The 15,200-nt window shown below is 35.0% G+C and overlaps 1 protein-coding gene across 7 annotated transcripts; it reads left to right on the top strand.

Annotated features, from left to right (window-relative positions):
• The first annotated feature begins 424 nt into the window (after positions 1–424).
• On the top strand, positions 425–14,622 carry LOC118266906 (T-cell acute lymphocytic leukemia protein 1 homolog). Of its 7 annotated transcripts, none has more exons than XM_035580552.2 (7): positions 426–599; positions 5,841–6,029; positions 7,796–7,971; positions 10,632–10,752; positions 11,847–11,964; positions 12,475–12,565; positions 12,935–14,622. In XM_035580552.2, exons 1-7 carry the CDS (start codon positions 547–549, stop codon positions 13,051–13,053), a joined length of 867 nt encoding a protein of 288 aa, XP_035436445.1. In that variant the 5' UTR covers positions 426–546; the 3' UTR covers positions 13,054–14,622. The 7 variants fall into 7 exon arrangements, with proteins under 7 accessions (XP_035436476.1, XP_035436445.1, XP_035436462.1 ...); XM_035580569.2 differs by having other exon boundaries at positions 427–599; positions 10,632–10,737; XM_035580543.2 differs by having other exon boundaries at positions 427–599; positions 11,844–11,964.
• The last annotated feature ends 578 nt before the right edge of the window (positions 14,623–15,200 follow it).

Below are 15,200 nucleotides of genomic sequence, written 5' to 3'. Positions count from 1 at the left end.
GAGAAATAATCTGAAGATAGAAAAATCTCAACCTTACGGAAACGGCTCCTATGATCCTAGGATCATCAGATCCACTTAAAATAGTAAAACACATTATCAAAACTCCAAAAACATACAATACTAGTACGTTAATGAAGCTTTCTTACAAATCAGAGCATTTGAAGTTCCCTAATCTAAACCATATTTGCATTTCTTCCGCGGCATCTAAATATTCAGCAAGCACCTATCTAAAAAGGGAACAAAAGCGTACATAATTACACAAAACGACACAGGGCTGCATAAGTACCGGTAAATACGGCAAACACGCAAGTCTCGAGCCTGTAATTTGTTAACGTGACAATATTGGAATAGTGCATAGTGAGACGTCGAAAGGTATCATAATACTGCTGATCCAGCAAGAAAGAGTGCGCGATACCATTTAATTTTACATACTGTGTCGTGCAATCAATAATCTGATGTCAGTACGGTAATCATAAAGATTGTTGCAAGACGTTGGACAGTCGTGTTAGTCTCTTTGTAAAAACTTAAACAAGACAAAGTTTCACAATGGGTTTTCCACCAGACGATGTTCCCGACAAAAATAGTGATCACAAAAAGATGTAAGTTTTTTGGACTATTTATTATCACAATTTCTAGTTATTATTGCATTTAAGAAAAACAAATGCTTACTTTATCAGTTTGCACATGCTCAAGTAGAAGTAGCATATTTTACTTTAACTTGAATAATAATCCATGTGGTTTTGGTCGACACTAAAAATGCATGTGGAGACAGTTCAAAGTGTAATCAATTATACAATAATTATTCAGTGATTTACTTAATTCAGTAAGATATACATATCACCGTTTTCTTAAAAGAAGTAGCCAGGCAACACATCACATAGTTTTAACATAAGTGATAATAATTGCTCTGTTATAAGTGACCATCTGCATAAATTGTAGTCGTTAATAGAGGACCAGATTTGATAAACTCCAAAATACTAATCTATCTTAGTGCTGCAAAACAAAAGCGTGCTTAGTACTTATGTATTCCCCGCCTTCTCAGGTTGTTAGAACAACAAGTCAATCACATTAATTTATCATTAACTGAACGTGTAGAACTAAACCAAACAACTTACAATTACATTCAATCAATACTTAATAACTGATGTTCCATGTCAGAGGCCGATCAATAGAAAATGCAGGCTGGCTCCTTGAATATTTTATACATTTGTGAAACGTTAGCATAATGATAGAGCTGCACAGTGCCCTGCTTTATATTACATCATTATTTGTATTTATGTGATTAGTAGATGTGTAATATTCATACAATACGTACTTAGTTTGTTACCTTCAATATTTGATTGCAATTTCTATTTCTAAATAACATAGTTAATACCTAGTAGATACTTAGGTTTTAAATAATAAATACTAATATCTCAACTATTTTAGATTACTAGTTAATTAACAACCTCGTTGGTCGAGAGTGAATAGTCAATAGGTGTAGGAGGTAATTATAAAATGTTGTGCTTAGTTTCAAATTCGATGCTAGGGTTAGTCAAGTGGTAATAAGCGTTATTGGAAATATGGTCGCTATATGTAAAACAAAAGGTAAACGTACACCTTTTGTTTGTCATGAACTCGTTAACTTAATATGGCTAGTAAGGCAAATTATTTACCCTAGTGTAAATAAACACATCGAAAATATATTTGCGATGTGTGATAAACTGTAACGCAATGTATGTCCTATACTTAACACGATTCATATACAATTATACATAAACGGACTCATTAGCGTACCTTAACCACCTGCCAGTTTCAAGCCAAAAGGCTTCTACACGCAAAAAAAATCACATATTCTCCATTCTCTTTAGCGCTCCCGTACTCTCCCCAACGACCCTATATGCCAGACCCTGTTTTCTACGAGCAGTTTCAGCTGTGTTACTGTGTTGTCCGTCACTCAATGTCAGCCACCACTCAGTAGTCGGTCACTCAATAACCAGTAACTGTATAGTCTACCTGTATTGATCACTTTAACCGTAAAGAAACCTTTAAACCAAAATATGTATCTACAAGTATAAGAACATTAGTTTAAAAAGTTAAGACATGCATGCTACTTTTAGTCTTATCTCTTATATATTTTCTATTACTAGGACTAAACTAAGACTAATAAATACTGATAAACTAATTGAGACATATTACTGTATTAAAATTGTAGACCACACTGTACACTATGGATGTATTAAAGTTATTTCATTTGATTTAATTAGATTAAAAGTCTAATCTTCGTTATCTACTGTTAGCTAATATAATATATAATAAGCTGTTAGCTACTGTTAGCTAGTCAGATATAGCTTGATGACGGATTTAGAAGGTTTCTGATAGCCGGTCATCGGACCAGACAGATTACACCATAATATTGTATGTTCATCTAATCCACATGTAATTGCCAAGTATAATGACGATACAATAGTTAGAAGAGTGTTATATTCAGTTTCTTAGATTTGTTTGCATAGTTCATTACAAGTCTTTCTAATAAAAGGGTGTTAATAAAAAAGAAAATTATATTATTTATTTGACTTTATAGTTAAGTACCAAAACATGGTTACTTGATTTCATATTTATCCTACTTATTTCGAACCGTTAAAATTATATATATAAGTGGTCAGGTTTGAAGTTCAATTATTAAATTAACTTTACCTACTCGTTGCTTTGCTTTAAAATTTCTCATAATCCAGGAAATTTTCTGAACGCTATTTAATAGAAATTTACTCAAAGTTATAATGAACTGGTTTGTTTATAATAAACTTTAAATTCAGGGAAATCCTTTCAATACAGTAACGTAACTTTCCTTTGGTATAAAAGTATTAGATTAACATTTAGGTACTTCATTATTTATTTAATGAAAAATGTAACACATTAGTATTCACTACTAAAACTGGGACGAGCTATCGAGTTACGGGCAGCGGCATCTTAACTATGATCCCCAAACCGATACGTCTAGCGTAGAGAGAATTATTGGCTCCCCCTCTCAAGACGGAGGTCTTTGTTCAGCAGTGACAATAGACACCACCTGCCTAATGGAAGCTATAGCTATATATAAATACACCAGTAGTACACTCCCTTACTCATAGTAAGCACTTTCTAACAAAAGCACACATAAGAACTTATATCCTGAGAAAATCCAGTAATACTGCCAACGGTTTTTAACCACGATAATCTTCGTAATTGCATCTACCTGTTAACATTTATTACAAAGTATCAGTGTTCAAAGCACAGCTATAATTTCCTCGCAATGGCAACAGAGGGTCTGAGTGCAATTACTCGCTCTTACCTATTACTTATTAACCATGTATCGTGACCTGTGACAAACTGCTTTGTCATTAGTCATTGAAAATAGACCGTGATTACACTTCAAAGGCTTTGCCTATAATAGGTTTTGTTTTTTATCATTTATTAGACATATATCGGTAAACTGGAAACCTACACAAGGAAGAATCTAGTTTTCCAAGAACGCATTTGTATTCAAAACCATTATCTCATCGACAAAACAAATAAATTTTCGGTCTACAATCCAAAATTAATGTATTTATTTACAAAACCGCTAACGCGTAATATTTGCGAGTGACAAATACGAAGCGACCACCAAAAAACCCACTCGAATTGTTCAATCTGTTCAGTTAAATGGCGTTAACATATTAAACAATTAGTTTTGGGTAATTTGTGTGTTGTTCCCATACGACTGCGGTACTTGCAGTGCGGTGTGGGGATGAGTCGCGTGGAACACGGCCGACCCCTCGTCGTCCAATGCAATTGTGAAATAGGGTGAGCCCCGGCCGATACCCAAACTTTACATTTTTATTCGTACAGACATTCGCCTTTTTTTCAAAAAGTTTTGACTACTATTTGCCGTTCGATTCGTTTCTACATGTTCTGCACTTTTTAAATTTACACAAAAAAGACACAACGTGTGCGGCTGCACAATTGGAAACTTAATTTAATTGCTGTTACCTACGTTTTAAAATACAATATACATTTAATAGTTAAACAGGTTATCTGAATGCTATGAAATAATTTATCTTATTACGAGTAAATTTTTCAAAATAAGTTTTTTTTTTATAATTTAACTAAATTCTAATTCCAAAACTTTGAGAGCCGCACCCTCCCGTTGACATGTTCAATTCTGTTCCCGACTTGTTAATAATTGCGTATAATAAATGCTTAAATACAACAAACATACAGACAAATACGGGCTGGGGTTTCATCACAAAGGGAGCGATTTGGTTTCCAGGCAATTGAAGAACTGTACGCACTTACCTATACATATTTTATCTTTGATAGATCTAGTATTTCGGAACTGATTAAATTTCCTACATTGATATAAACAAATGAGGGAATAATATGTTTTAATTATGGAATATTTAGGTAGTTACAAACTGAAGTGCAGAAATGTTAGATTTATACAAAGTCATAATTAAATAGCAATTAAAGTAAAACTTAACATTATGTAAGTGTATTAAAGAAAAGTATTATTTTTTTCGTAAGTATGTCATCATAAGCAACCAGAATTGTTTGCACGTGTTCGAATAGTTTGTTTGCTTGAGATTCGAACTGTATGAAGTTGATAACAGTGATTCAAAATGCTTGGCGACACGGATTAATTAAGTGCCGTCAAAAAAACAGTTTTGGTAAAGGCGTCGGTACAGTGTTCCGGGCACTTTGAGCGGCGCGTGCCGGTCGGCCGCCGGCGGGCGCTCGCCACGCGGCGCGCTCTCCCCGCGCAGCACACAAGACCACGTGCTCCTTGTAGTCTTGTGGACCCACTGGATAATCCGCAGCCGACATATGCACGCAAATAAATAAATTAACTCAAGCCGCAGCGGTTTTGCTGCTTTTTAAAGCTCGGTTTTGCATTAAATCAATTAAGACTCCTGTGAAAAAAGTTAGGCAATTAAATGTAATATGTAAAATTGTAACCAACTAACTAATATGTGATATAAATTGATAGAGGTACTGGGTACGCATAGGTGCTGCATATAACTTGTTTATCGTACACAGGGAGTAGAAAAACCAAGAGAGGCAAAATAAATAAAACTAAATATATAGCTAATGAACTTTCACAACTTAGCACCTCGCTATTTAAGTTTTCTAATGTAAAATTTAAAGTTAACTTTGTTTAACTATATAAAACAACGTTCAGATACAAAAGCTTTCCATAGTTCAATTACCTAAAAAGAGATTTACTTTCAACTATTACTTAACATTCATGATTGTTGCAAGGTCAATTTACAAGCCTGGAATATATTTAATTTAAACAGCTCGTTGCTCACACACAAGAGCTCGTGACCCAAACTGAAGCCGACATGAGATCTCACGCGAGAAGCTATCAAACACGGTCCTTCGGGGCGTGGCCGCGACACGTGCGGGCCGTGCGATGCGACAGTCGCAGGTCGCAGGGTCGCGCGTCTCCGCGACAAATCAATTACAGGGTCGACGAGGGCCGCACTTCCGAACAGAATTAGCACCAAATTATAGTAGTTGTGGATATTTCTTGTTTATCAAAGGGTGACTCGCTAATTTATAGTCATGATAAATTGCAACTAGTTTGTGCCCATTATGTTAACATGTCGCATTCTCACGCTCTACATAATGTTTTATGATGTTTTGATGTCGTATAAAAAAATGTTATAGTCTTTCACCAAAACTAGATAGAGTTATGAAAATATCATACCATAACTACCTGTCCACAATATTGCACCTTGTTGTTGGTAAGTGTACACTGTACAAGCAATAAGTAAACCAATTTCGTTTGACGGTACAAACAGTTTATCTGTGGATGATCATCGAAAACGTTTACATTTCAGTTCCCGCTTCAGTAATGTTTCAAGGGTGGCTCGTAGACGTGAAGTACGGCTGCGGAGTGTGTTTTATAACCTAGGAGCTGTCAAAAACACTCGGCGAACCACCAATGGGAGAGCTGGCACTACATCGATCCGACTCGCAGTCCCCGCCAACCCGACGAATTTTATCGCCCTCTTCTTAGAGAAAACGATGTAGGTATCTGTCAATATACAACTAACTATATGTATACAATCTTATATTTGTTTGTATAAAAATATACTCAGTCTTCATATTTATTGATAAGTGAAGAAATATTAAAAATCATCAAATAGATTTGTCATATAGTATCGGCACCATAGTTTCCTATTGACTTGACACATTCACCCACATGCTAAGTTAACTAAGTAAGCGCGTACAAATTAATGCGAATTGATCTCATAAGGAAGTTGTATTATTTTTCTATTGTTAGAGGTTGTAAGTAGTTACCTACATTTTAAAAAAATCAAAAAGCAAGAAAAAGAATTTTACAAAATTAAATCTCTTATCTATCCAATCTAAATAATATTTTGATTTAGGTATAATGTGATAACTCTAAATAGATGAACGTAAAAAATGCTTTGACATTTAAATTCTAGGATCGTCTCATCTAAAAAAAAATATTTAGTAAGATATTGAAAAATCTGTTACACTGCACGAACGGGGCGCCTACTACGAAGAGCAAAACACTGAGATATTTTATTGATTTATAACAATAAAATAAAATTAATGTAATTTAAAAAAACATTTTACTAATACAAACCACGCGTAGCGACCCGTAGCAATTCGTAGCAACCTCGTAGCATGCGTCTGAAAATTGTATTCTAACCATATTTCGAGCAACTCGGTTACGTCATCAGTTTTCAGGCCGCGATCATTAGTTATTAGGGTAATTTAATAAACACCCACCGAAGTTTTGTCTCTTTGTCTAGGATTATATAAGCCCCGCCTCCGCCTGCCTTAATTTTCGAAAGCTCCACCCCAGCGCCGGGGGATGAAGGACACACTCGCTCAGACCCCAGTTTTGTCAACACGTTATAAACGTTAAATTAATAACAATAAGGTGAATTTTGTTTTGCCACGATATTTTCGTCACCAGACTCACACCAATATGGACGCGAGTAAGTGACCACCCCTTGTGGTATAAAATTATTATAAGCGGTCCACGCAGATTCAGTTGAGATTCGATATCGGGCGAGATATAATTGTGGGAGAACCCTACTTAGTGTTTGTGAAATGTCTGCTACTAGGACCCAGCTCGCCGACTCTTCGACTTCACCACCGCTGAGGTATTTTTTATTTTTTTATATTATTTTATGTAATACAAAAAAAAATACGTTTTATGAATTACAGTATTTTTTAATTGTTATCCAATACTGCGCAAATTACCTTTATTATCTTTTATTTTTTTATCTAAGTACATGATATTTTATTTATTCAATTAACATGGCATTATTATCTACTTTACAATAACCCTATAAATATCTATTTTAAAATATATGTTGTTAATTAATTTACTGTGCAACCTGCAACTTTAATATTGTATGTGAGGCTTCAACCCCCGCGTGTGGCGCGCCTTAGCTCAGTAAAGGGTTGCGAGATCTAGCGGCAGTCGCTCTCAGCAGCGCTAACACTATGAGCTAGCGAAATGTATTCCGAATTTAATGCAAAACGTAATTTACTACGCGAACACACTTCACAAAGTGCTTCAATACTTAAATAAGTGTTACTTTACTAATGATTCTCACTCCGTCGCTGAGGTTTTGTGTTGTAGTTTTATGAAATCTATAAAAACTTACGGATTTATTTAAAACAAGATGTATGAATCGGAAAATAATTCTACGGAAACTAACGGGCAGGAGTACGTAATTGTGTAATTATTTTGTGTTCTACCAACAAAATTTTTCTCAATTTTTTCTTAAAAAATATTATGTTTGTACAGTGATTCCCGTCGACTGGATTACATGGGTCTGAAGTTCGCGTATGGGGACGGTTCTGATGATGAGGGGTCCTCGCTGACTGCGGAACTGCCGTCGTGTGTGTATGCTGCAGCCAGGAGCCGGCTTCAGCTGCCTCTAGCTGCTTACGTGCATCAGCACTCGAGGCAGTTGCACTCAGGTATATCTTTGACTAAGGTATATCACTATGTCTGGATAGCCACTACATACCAGATAAACACGTAATTTGTAGATTTGAACTATCACCTATATTTATCGGGTCTCTGAAAATATCGGGTCTTTTAAAAATATCGGGTCTCTGTGATGTAATTTAAAATATCTAAAATTCTATAAAATACAGAGACAATATTAGCTTACATATTATCTTCACCGCATTCCAGTAAAAACTATCCGTGATTTTGATAATCGAAATTCAGTACTTAATTTAGTCCAATTCAATGAGATAAACGAGATACTTAATAAATGTTAATAATTAAATATCAGGCAAATCAGAGACGCATTTTGAATTATTTGAATATAATTAGGTATAAATTTAATTTATTGTTACAAAACATTATGAAATCGTCTAAACTAATGGTATTTGGTATTATCTATATTTAACAAAATATTCTACGGTACCTATATCTCTTTTTTTTCTATTTCTAAACTGCATATATACATTAATTAATTAGTAAAATCTGGAAGCTCTAAAGCAATTTAATACTGAATTAAAATAATTGAACATAGTATAGTTTCCCGGAGCTGCGGACTGCCTACCTGGTTACCAGGGCTCCAGTTCGAAAAGCAGAAGTAGGAACGAGGTGGTTTTTAGTCAATAATAATCTGACACTCCCTCTCGCCTCGCCCAAGGCAGGAGAAGTCATTGAATGATTTGGCCCACTAAAAAAGTGTTTTATTTTCATGAAAATTCCGAATATCATCACACTTTTATCTAAAAACCCCTTAGGCTATGTTACAACGAAATGTGTTTTCATTTTCAAACTAGTTTTATTTGTTTATTCTATTTTAGCAGAATTGGAGCTATAGTACGGTACTAGGTTGATTTCTGTATTTCTAACTTCTTTTGTTTTATATTTAACTAGTTTTCCGGCAATAGCTTCTTGCTTGCGTAGATAAAAAAAACTGGTAAAACTGTAATATATTCTACACCCTAAACTGCCCTCAGACATCACACTGTCTATTGGTGAAAACCGTACAAATCGGTTCTGTATTTTCTGAGTTTACCGCTTTCTTATAGACAGACGTGAAAGGTGAAATCTAAATAAATAAAAATTAATTACGCTGTACGTTAGTCTCACTAAAACTCGACAACGGCTGGACCGATTTGACAAATTTTGGACTTAAATTATTTGTTGTCCAGGGTAGATTTAAAAGGAGGGCAAAAATGTTTGAGGCGGTACGAAGTTTGCCGGGTCAGCTAGTCTTTCAATAAAATTATTTAAGGATTATCATTTAGTTAGGTTAGGTTACCGACCTTAATCTTAAGTTTTTGGATCGATTTTTTCGACAATTTTTTTCCGGCGAAACGCCACACATCTACTGAATATCAAAAATAATATTCAATTGAAATGGTTTCATTTCACACACACAATACACATAATATGTAGGTACATTGGTACACGGCAAAATATATTTGAGCCCACGTTATTTTAAATTGATTGTGTCAGTAAAATTCAGCCCAACTTTTTAAGCCTCAGAAATTCACACGTATTTCATATTTTAATTGAAAATGATAGCTTTGTGCACTTGAAGTATTGTTACCTTCAATTTTAATTGAGAGATCAACAGACCTCTCGTTCACGTCGATGGGTCCCGTCACAATCACGACTCTCAACCATTTTCCGTTTCACGTATTCGTTTTATATTTTCAATAAGTTCTCTTCATATTGGTTCATCATTTAATTTAATTTCAACGATATTGTTTACGAGTGGGATACTGAATTGAGTTTTTATGCCTACTGAATGTAACAGTACACAATGCAATAATTGGTTTCTGCTTATGCCAATTTACTTGTAAAAATATTTTAGTAACTTATTCCAGCCTATAAACAAAAAAACAAGGTATGTTAGTTAATTTCAGTAGTTTTTGCCTGAAAGAGAAACAAATATTCATACTACACCATCACAAGCTTTAACACTATTAGGTATAATAGTTATTGTTAGTTTTTTCGTTTCTGTCAACGGCCTCGTCGGTGTTCAAACTCAAAGCATTTAGCTGGGTAACATTTCCACATAGAAGCACATTTGGAACGTCAGAATAGAACTGGCTGTCAGTCTGTCAACGCAAACCCCTCGATCACTGGACACTGCACACACATGCACAATATTGGTCCTTTTATTTTTTATTTTTTGGTTACTTTTCTATATTTTTACTAGTTTAGGCATAATTTTAAGTATTAAGTTTTCTTTTTAGTATTGTTATAGTTTTGTTTAGTTCAAAATTTATGTTCTTTTTATATTTTTTGGGGATACTGAGGCTAGGTGATTTATATTATGACACTGGTTCTGCCTTTCCGATGTAGTCTTTTCAATTGTTTCTATCTAACACAATACTATGTACATAGTAAACAAAATTTTTATTGTAGTGGTTAAAAATAAAAGTCATGTCAAGTCAAGTCAATTGTGAGTGGAAGTTGAAGTCAGAAACTAAATGAGTGGTACTTATTTTCTGCCTGATAGAAATACCCTATTTCATATTAACGATCATAATCGCGGTTATCTGAATAACCTCCATAGGATTTCACATATAATATTGTCACTTAGGTACTTATCCCCAGTTGCTAGGTAAGTATTGAAACTATAACATAATTGTACATACAGATGTGTTGTTGGACACGTCAACGGAGCCCGAGTACCAGTGCGGGGGCTCGCCGTACCGCGTGCAGCGCGCCGCCGCTAACGTCCGCGAGCGCCGACGGATGCTGAGGTCCGGACCCAATGGGTATCATTCTTATTTGTTGCACGAACCTACCTTTCTGTCTGTACTCTACTCAATCATTTGTTTCTTAAGCCTATGCTTGTTTAGTTGCGTACCAATGCTATGCATGTTGATATAGTCTTCTCAGAGCACTGAAAAAGTAACTCCAATTTACCTATTAAAGCAGTCAGCAGCAGCCTTTACCGAACGAAAACAACGAATTCAATCACCGTTAATAAAAAAAAACGCGTCTCTAATGGAACGGCTATAAAACACAAACGAAACAGAACAAATGGAAGTAATACGTGAAACTGAAAAAAAAAAGAAAGCACACCTAACTGAAGTCAATCGATATTCAACGTGCAAATCCCATTTTCCACAAAACTTTGTTGCCGTGTTCAGTTTTGTAGCTCGTGCTGGTTTTATGGGAAATGATTTTTCAAACAGCAATACAAATGGCGATGTATGGCGAGAGCTCCGACAACTTGTAGCTTTCAATTTCCTGCTAGCACTTACAGAATCCCGCCGGCGGCGGCGCGGTTACAGCGCAGCGGCCGCGCGGTGCAAATAGACTATTTAAAATACCGCGACTTTTATTAGCTCTGAATTAAAGTTTAAAAAAGCACCTGTAACAGGTTTTAGTACTGTTTTGCATGATATTGGAGTTAGTTAGTACTTTGCTTTTGTTGCCGTGTCCTAAGGGATGTTGTAAAGGAAAATGTTTAACGAGTTTTATTAGTTTGTTAATTGCGATTTCTGTAGTTTTGTAAATTGACTATTGTTATGACGTTTACCTAATTGTAGTATTTAATGTTTTCTGCATGATGTTTTACAAACGGGGACTAATTTATCAAGGATTATATCAAGGAATTTATCGAGGAAATCGGGGTTGATGCCGTACTAAGGCAAATAAGGCAATACCTAAATTTTACCTACATCAGGGAAATTATTAGTATCGAACGGAATCGGAAAAGAGATTTGCTCTTCATGACATTGAACCAACGAAAAGTGTAGATTTATTTAAAAAAAAAACCGATAATTAAATAATTCGGTGAATTAAATGTAGATGTTTAATAACGTGAAGCTATAATGTTGTTGTGGTGTTGTGATTTTAGCAGTATAAACTCGGCGTTCGATGAACTGCGCGTGCACGTGCCGACGTTCCCGTACGAGAAGCGGCTCAGCAAGATTGACACGCTCCGACTGGCCATCGCATACATTGCGCTGCTTAGAGAGGTAATGCATTTATTCGACTAGGTATTTTAGACTACGATCAATTATTATTTTACTTTGTTACTTATACGTAAATAGTAAGGGTGGTTTTAAAGTAATATTTGTAACTATCATTGCTTCGTCCGCACTTTTTAAGGGGTAGGGGGAAGATTAAAAAAAAATAATGCATGACTTTTTTTTAGTCTCAAATAGTTAACATTATTTATTTAACTTAAACAAATCCCTAAGAATTCAATTGTCTATCGGTTTTAACTACGACTTAGATAGATTTACACAAACTTCAATACAAGCCAGGAAATAGGAGTTAACCAATAAACCAGTAAAAATTTGGCACTTCCTCTAGCCTCACCTAAGGTGGGGGAAACCTTTCGGTAACTTAAGGGCGTCTTTGACTGCCAATAGAAAACAGTGAAGGCAAATCCTCCACTAACGTCGGTCATCGGTGACCACCACGGTGTTCAATGTGTTAAAAGACACTCTTGTTGCTAGTTGCTTAATTTACTTTCTTTTCAGGTGTTGGAAGCTGATTATGACCCTCTGACGTACGTGGAAAAGTGTCTCCGGGGTGAGATAAAAGCTGACCGAGCTCATTGGAATACAAGCGGTAAACATTTCGATTGTTTTTAGATTAAAGATGTCATGTTACAAGTTTACCAACCTTTGCCTCTCGTGTTTGTATCTGCTTCATTTTTTATTGAGTTAGGTACCTAATGTTAGTAGGACAATGTAGGTAAGCAAGACTTCAGAATCAAATCACGAATTGTTCGCTCGGTTTGCACAATAACTGAGCAAGCGGCTGCTCAGCATCGTGTGTTCGATTCTCGCATTGAACAACATGTTTTCATTTTAAGTGATATATATAGTGATATAAATGATATACTTAAATAGATTTTGCTAAAGACCGCTTTAATTTTTTTTAAAGCTTGTTAAGTTATTAAACATAAAAATATTTATTCGTTACTTTTTTCCATAGATCTGACTGCGAGGCTATCGTGGATCAACTGGGAGAATCTCGGAGTGAATCCTCAGCGACGCAGCGTACTCACATCACTTGCACTCAGTTCAGATAATCTACAGTACGGACATAACTAAATTATTGTTTTGTTCCGAGTCGCTTGAAAAGAAACGATTTAATACTTCATCTAATAATATTAATAAGGTAGTGTTTTGTGGCATCGCGATGTCCTGCCATTGATTTCTCGCTAGATTACAGAACCTGGTTCTGAGAAGACACAAACATTTGTTTAGTACGAATAAGATAACAAGCTAATGCCACTGCCTACAATTTATTGGGATTTTTCTAGAGGACCGTAAGAAGAGAATAATTCTGTCAGGGTGCGTATTTACCTATAGGCTTAGTTTGCCGGGAATGAACAAATCTGCAGGTTCACTGTACCTAATTTCTTCTTTCTATAGCATTGTTCTGTAGCGTTTAGTTTTCACATTTTCTCTCTTTATCTCAAGCATTTTCACAAAAGCAAATCAGGCTATTAGTTGAGTGTTAAGTGTTCACAAAGATTCACGATGAAGGTACGCAGACACCATCGTGTGTCAGCGTCGACAATAGCGCTTGAACGCCTTCAAGTTTGCCCTCAAAGTCAATCTGTACTGTTTTATAGAAATACCCAAACTGACCTACTTTATAAAATCTATATGAAGTTGTTTTTGTAGCAGGTTTATGGGTAGAAGTAGGTACTACTAATGTTAGTTCTAACGATTGCTGATTTAACTTTAAGAACTTCTACCTTATATGCAGGCCATTGCAGGCTTAGGGTTTTGGTTAATATCTATGTGTACCGATGCCTATGTATAATTATGTATATGGTCGAGAATAGTGTTTTTTCACACCTTTTGGTTGCCGGTTACGGCGTACGAGAGCCGAGGGCTATAGCCATGTGAAACTAACGTCGTGGTATGACGGCAACCGAAGTGAGTGAAAAGGCTTTCAGTGCAGTTTTCAGATTTCCTACCTATTTGATACTAGTTTCAAATTATATGTATAGTATAGTCTACATAAAGGTAATGAGTTATGTCCCAAACCACAGTGACAACTTTAAATATTACGTAATGTTACTAGAACGCATAGGTATATTTTCGTAAGGATAGCTGAAAGCTTAGTACGAATTTGTTTCACGTTTAACGAGATCGAAACGAGAGCGCGTCAGCAAACTTATACTAAGGGTAATGATTGGTTGGTTCATTCGCGCCGTCCAATCGGAGCGCGGAACACGCTCTCGCTTCGATTTCTATAAACTTAAAGCAAACTCGTACTAAGGGTACTGTTGAAATTAGAATAGAATCAGTTTAGGATTCAGTTGTTTCTATTCCACATGTTTATCTAATAATATTCTGCTATTAATTGTTAATGCTAGTTGGGTAGGTAGGTACTGCTTTCCGAAATGGTTGCTGAACATTTAAATATTTGGAATATAACTCAAACTCTAAGTAACTCAGTATTAATTGGCTTGATAATATTGTTTGGGAGCACGGAATGAGATCGCACCAAAATTAGTTATCATTTTCATATTGTGTTATACCTATCCATTGTTAATAATTATAAAAAGCAAAAATTTAGAATTTATTAGCTGTGCAATATCTAGTGCTAAGTTATACACTTGTAATTTTAACTATTATTGAAATAAAATTTAGCAATATATTGGAGATCATTGTTTTATTATTATTAAACATTTCTAATAGTTATGTTATTACACATCATGGACACTTAAAAATAATCACAATAAAATATACACAATTTCAAAAATATTGTATGTATAAAATATAATAGTGTAAAATATATTAATATAAAACGAACATTAATAAAAATGAAGTAACAATTTCTTATTTCATCAATATACATAATACATTGACATAACTAAATAATATCAGTAGGAATGTTTGTATGTTCGCAATCAATAAATCTAAATTATGTACTTAAAGAGCTTTACAACTGATTGTAATCAGTAATCACAAATTACTTTGAAAGAAACCAATGACTTGTATACAACACAACTTCAAAATCTTTACAAACTACTACCAAGAGGAATATTTCGTTCATTAAAAATAAAAGGACGGTGCTATGTGCCCGTATCACACATGATATAATACTGTCACTAACATATACAACTTAAAACACATTTCAACTACAATCGACATCAACCACTACAGTATTGATGCAATCATTTGCATTACTAACAAGAAAAATAGAGTTTAGTCACATTGAGCAAAGTTACTCTACGTAA

The sequence above is a fragment of the Spodoptera frugiperda genome, chromosome 25 (assembly GCF_023101765.2).
Source record: "Spodoptera frugiperda isolate SF20-4 chromosome 25, AGI-APGP_CSIRO_Sfru_2.0, whole genome shotgun sequence".
In the NCBI taxonomy this organism is placed as follows: Eukaryota; Metazoa; Arthropoda; class Insecta; order Lepidoptera; family Noctuidae; genus Spodoptera; species Spodoptera frugiperda.
This window is presented reverse-complemented; position numbering and strand designations above follow the sequence as displayed.

Coding starts and splice junctions, on each gene's coding strand:
- LOC118266906 (XM_035580543.2), top strand. CDS start 547: ATGGGTTTTCCACCAGACGATGTTCCCGACAAAAATAGTGATCACAAA. Junction 600..5,840: donor AATAGTGATCACAAAAAGAT/GTAAGTTTTTTG, acceptor TTTACATTTCAG/TTCCCGCTTCAGTAATGTTT. Junction 11,965..12,474: donor ACATTGCGCTGCTTAGAGAG/GTAATGCATTTA, acceptor CTTTCTTTTCAG/GTGTTGGAAGCTGATTATGA.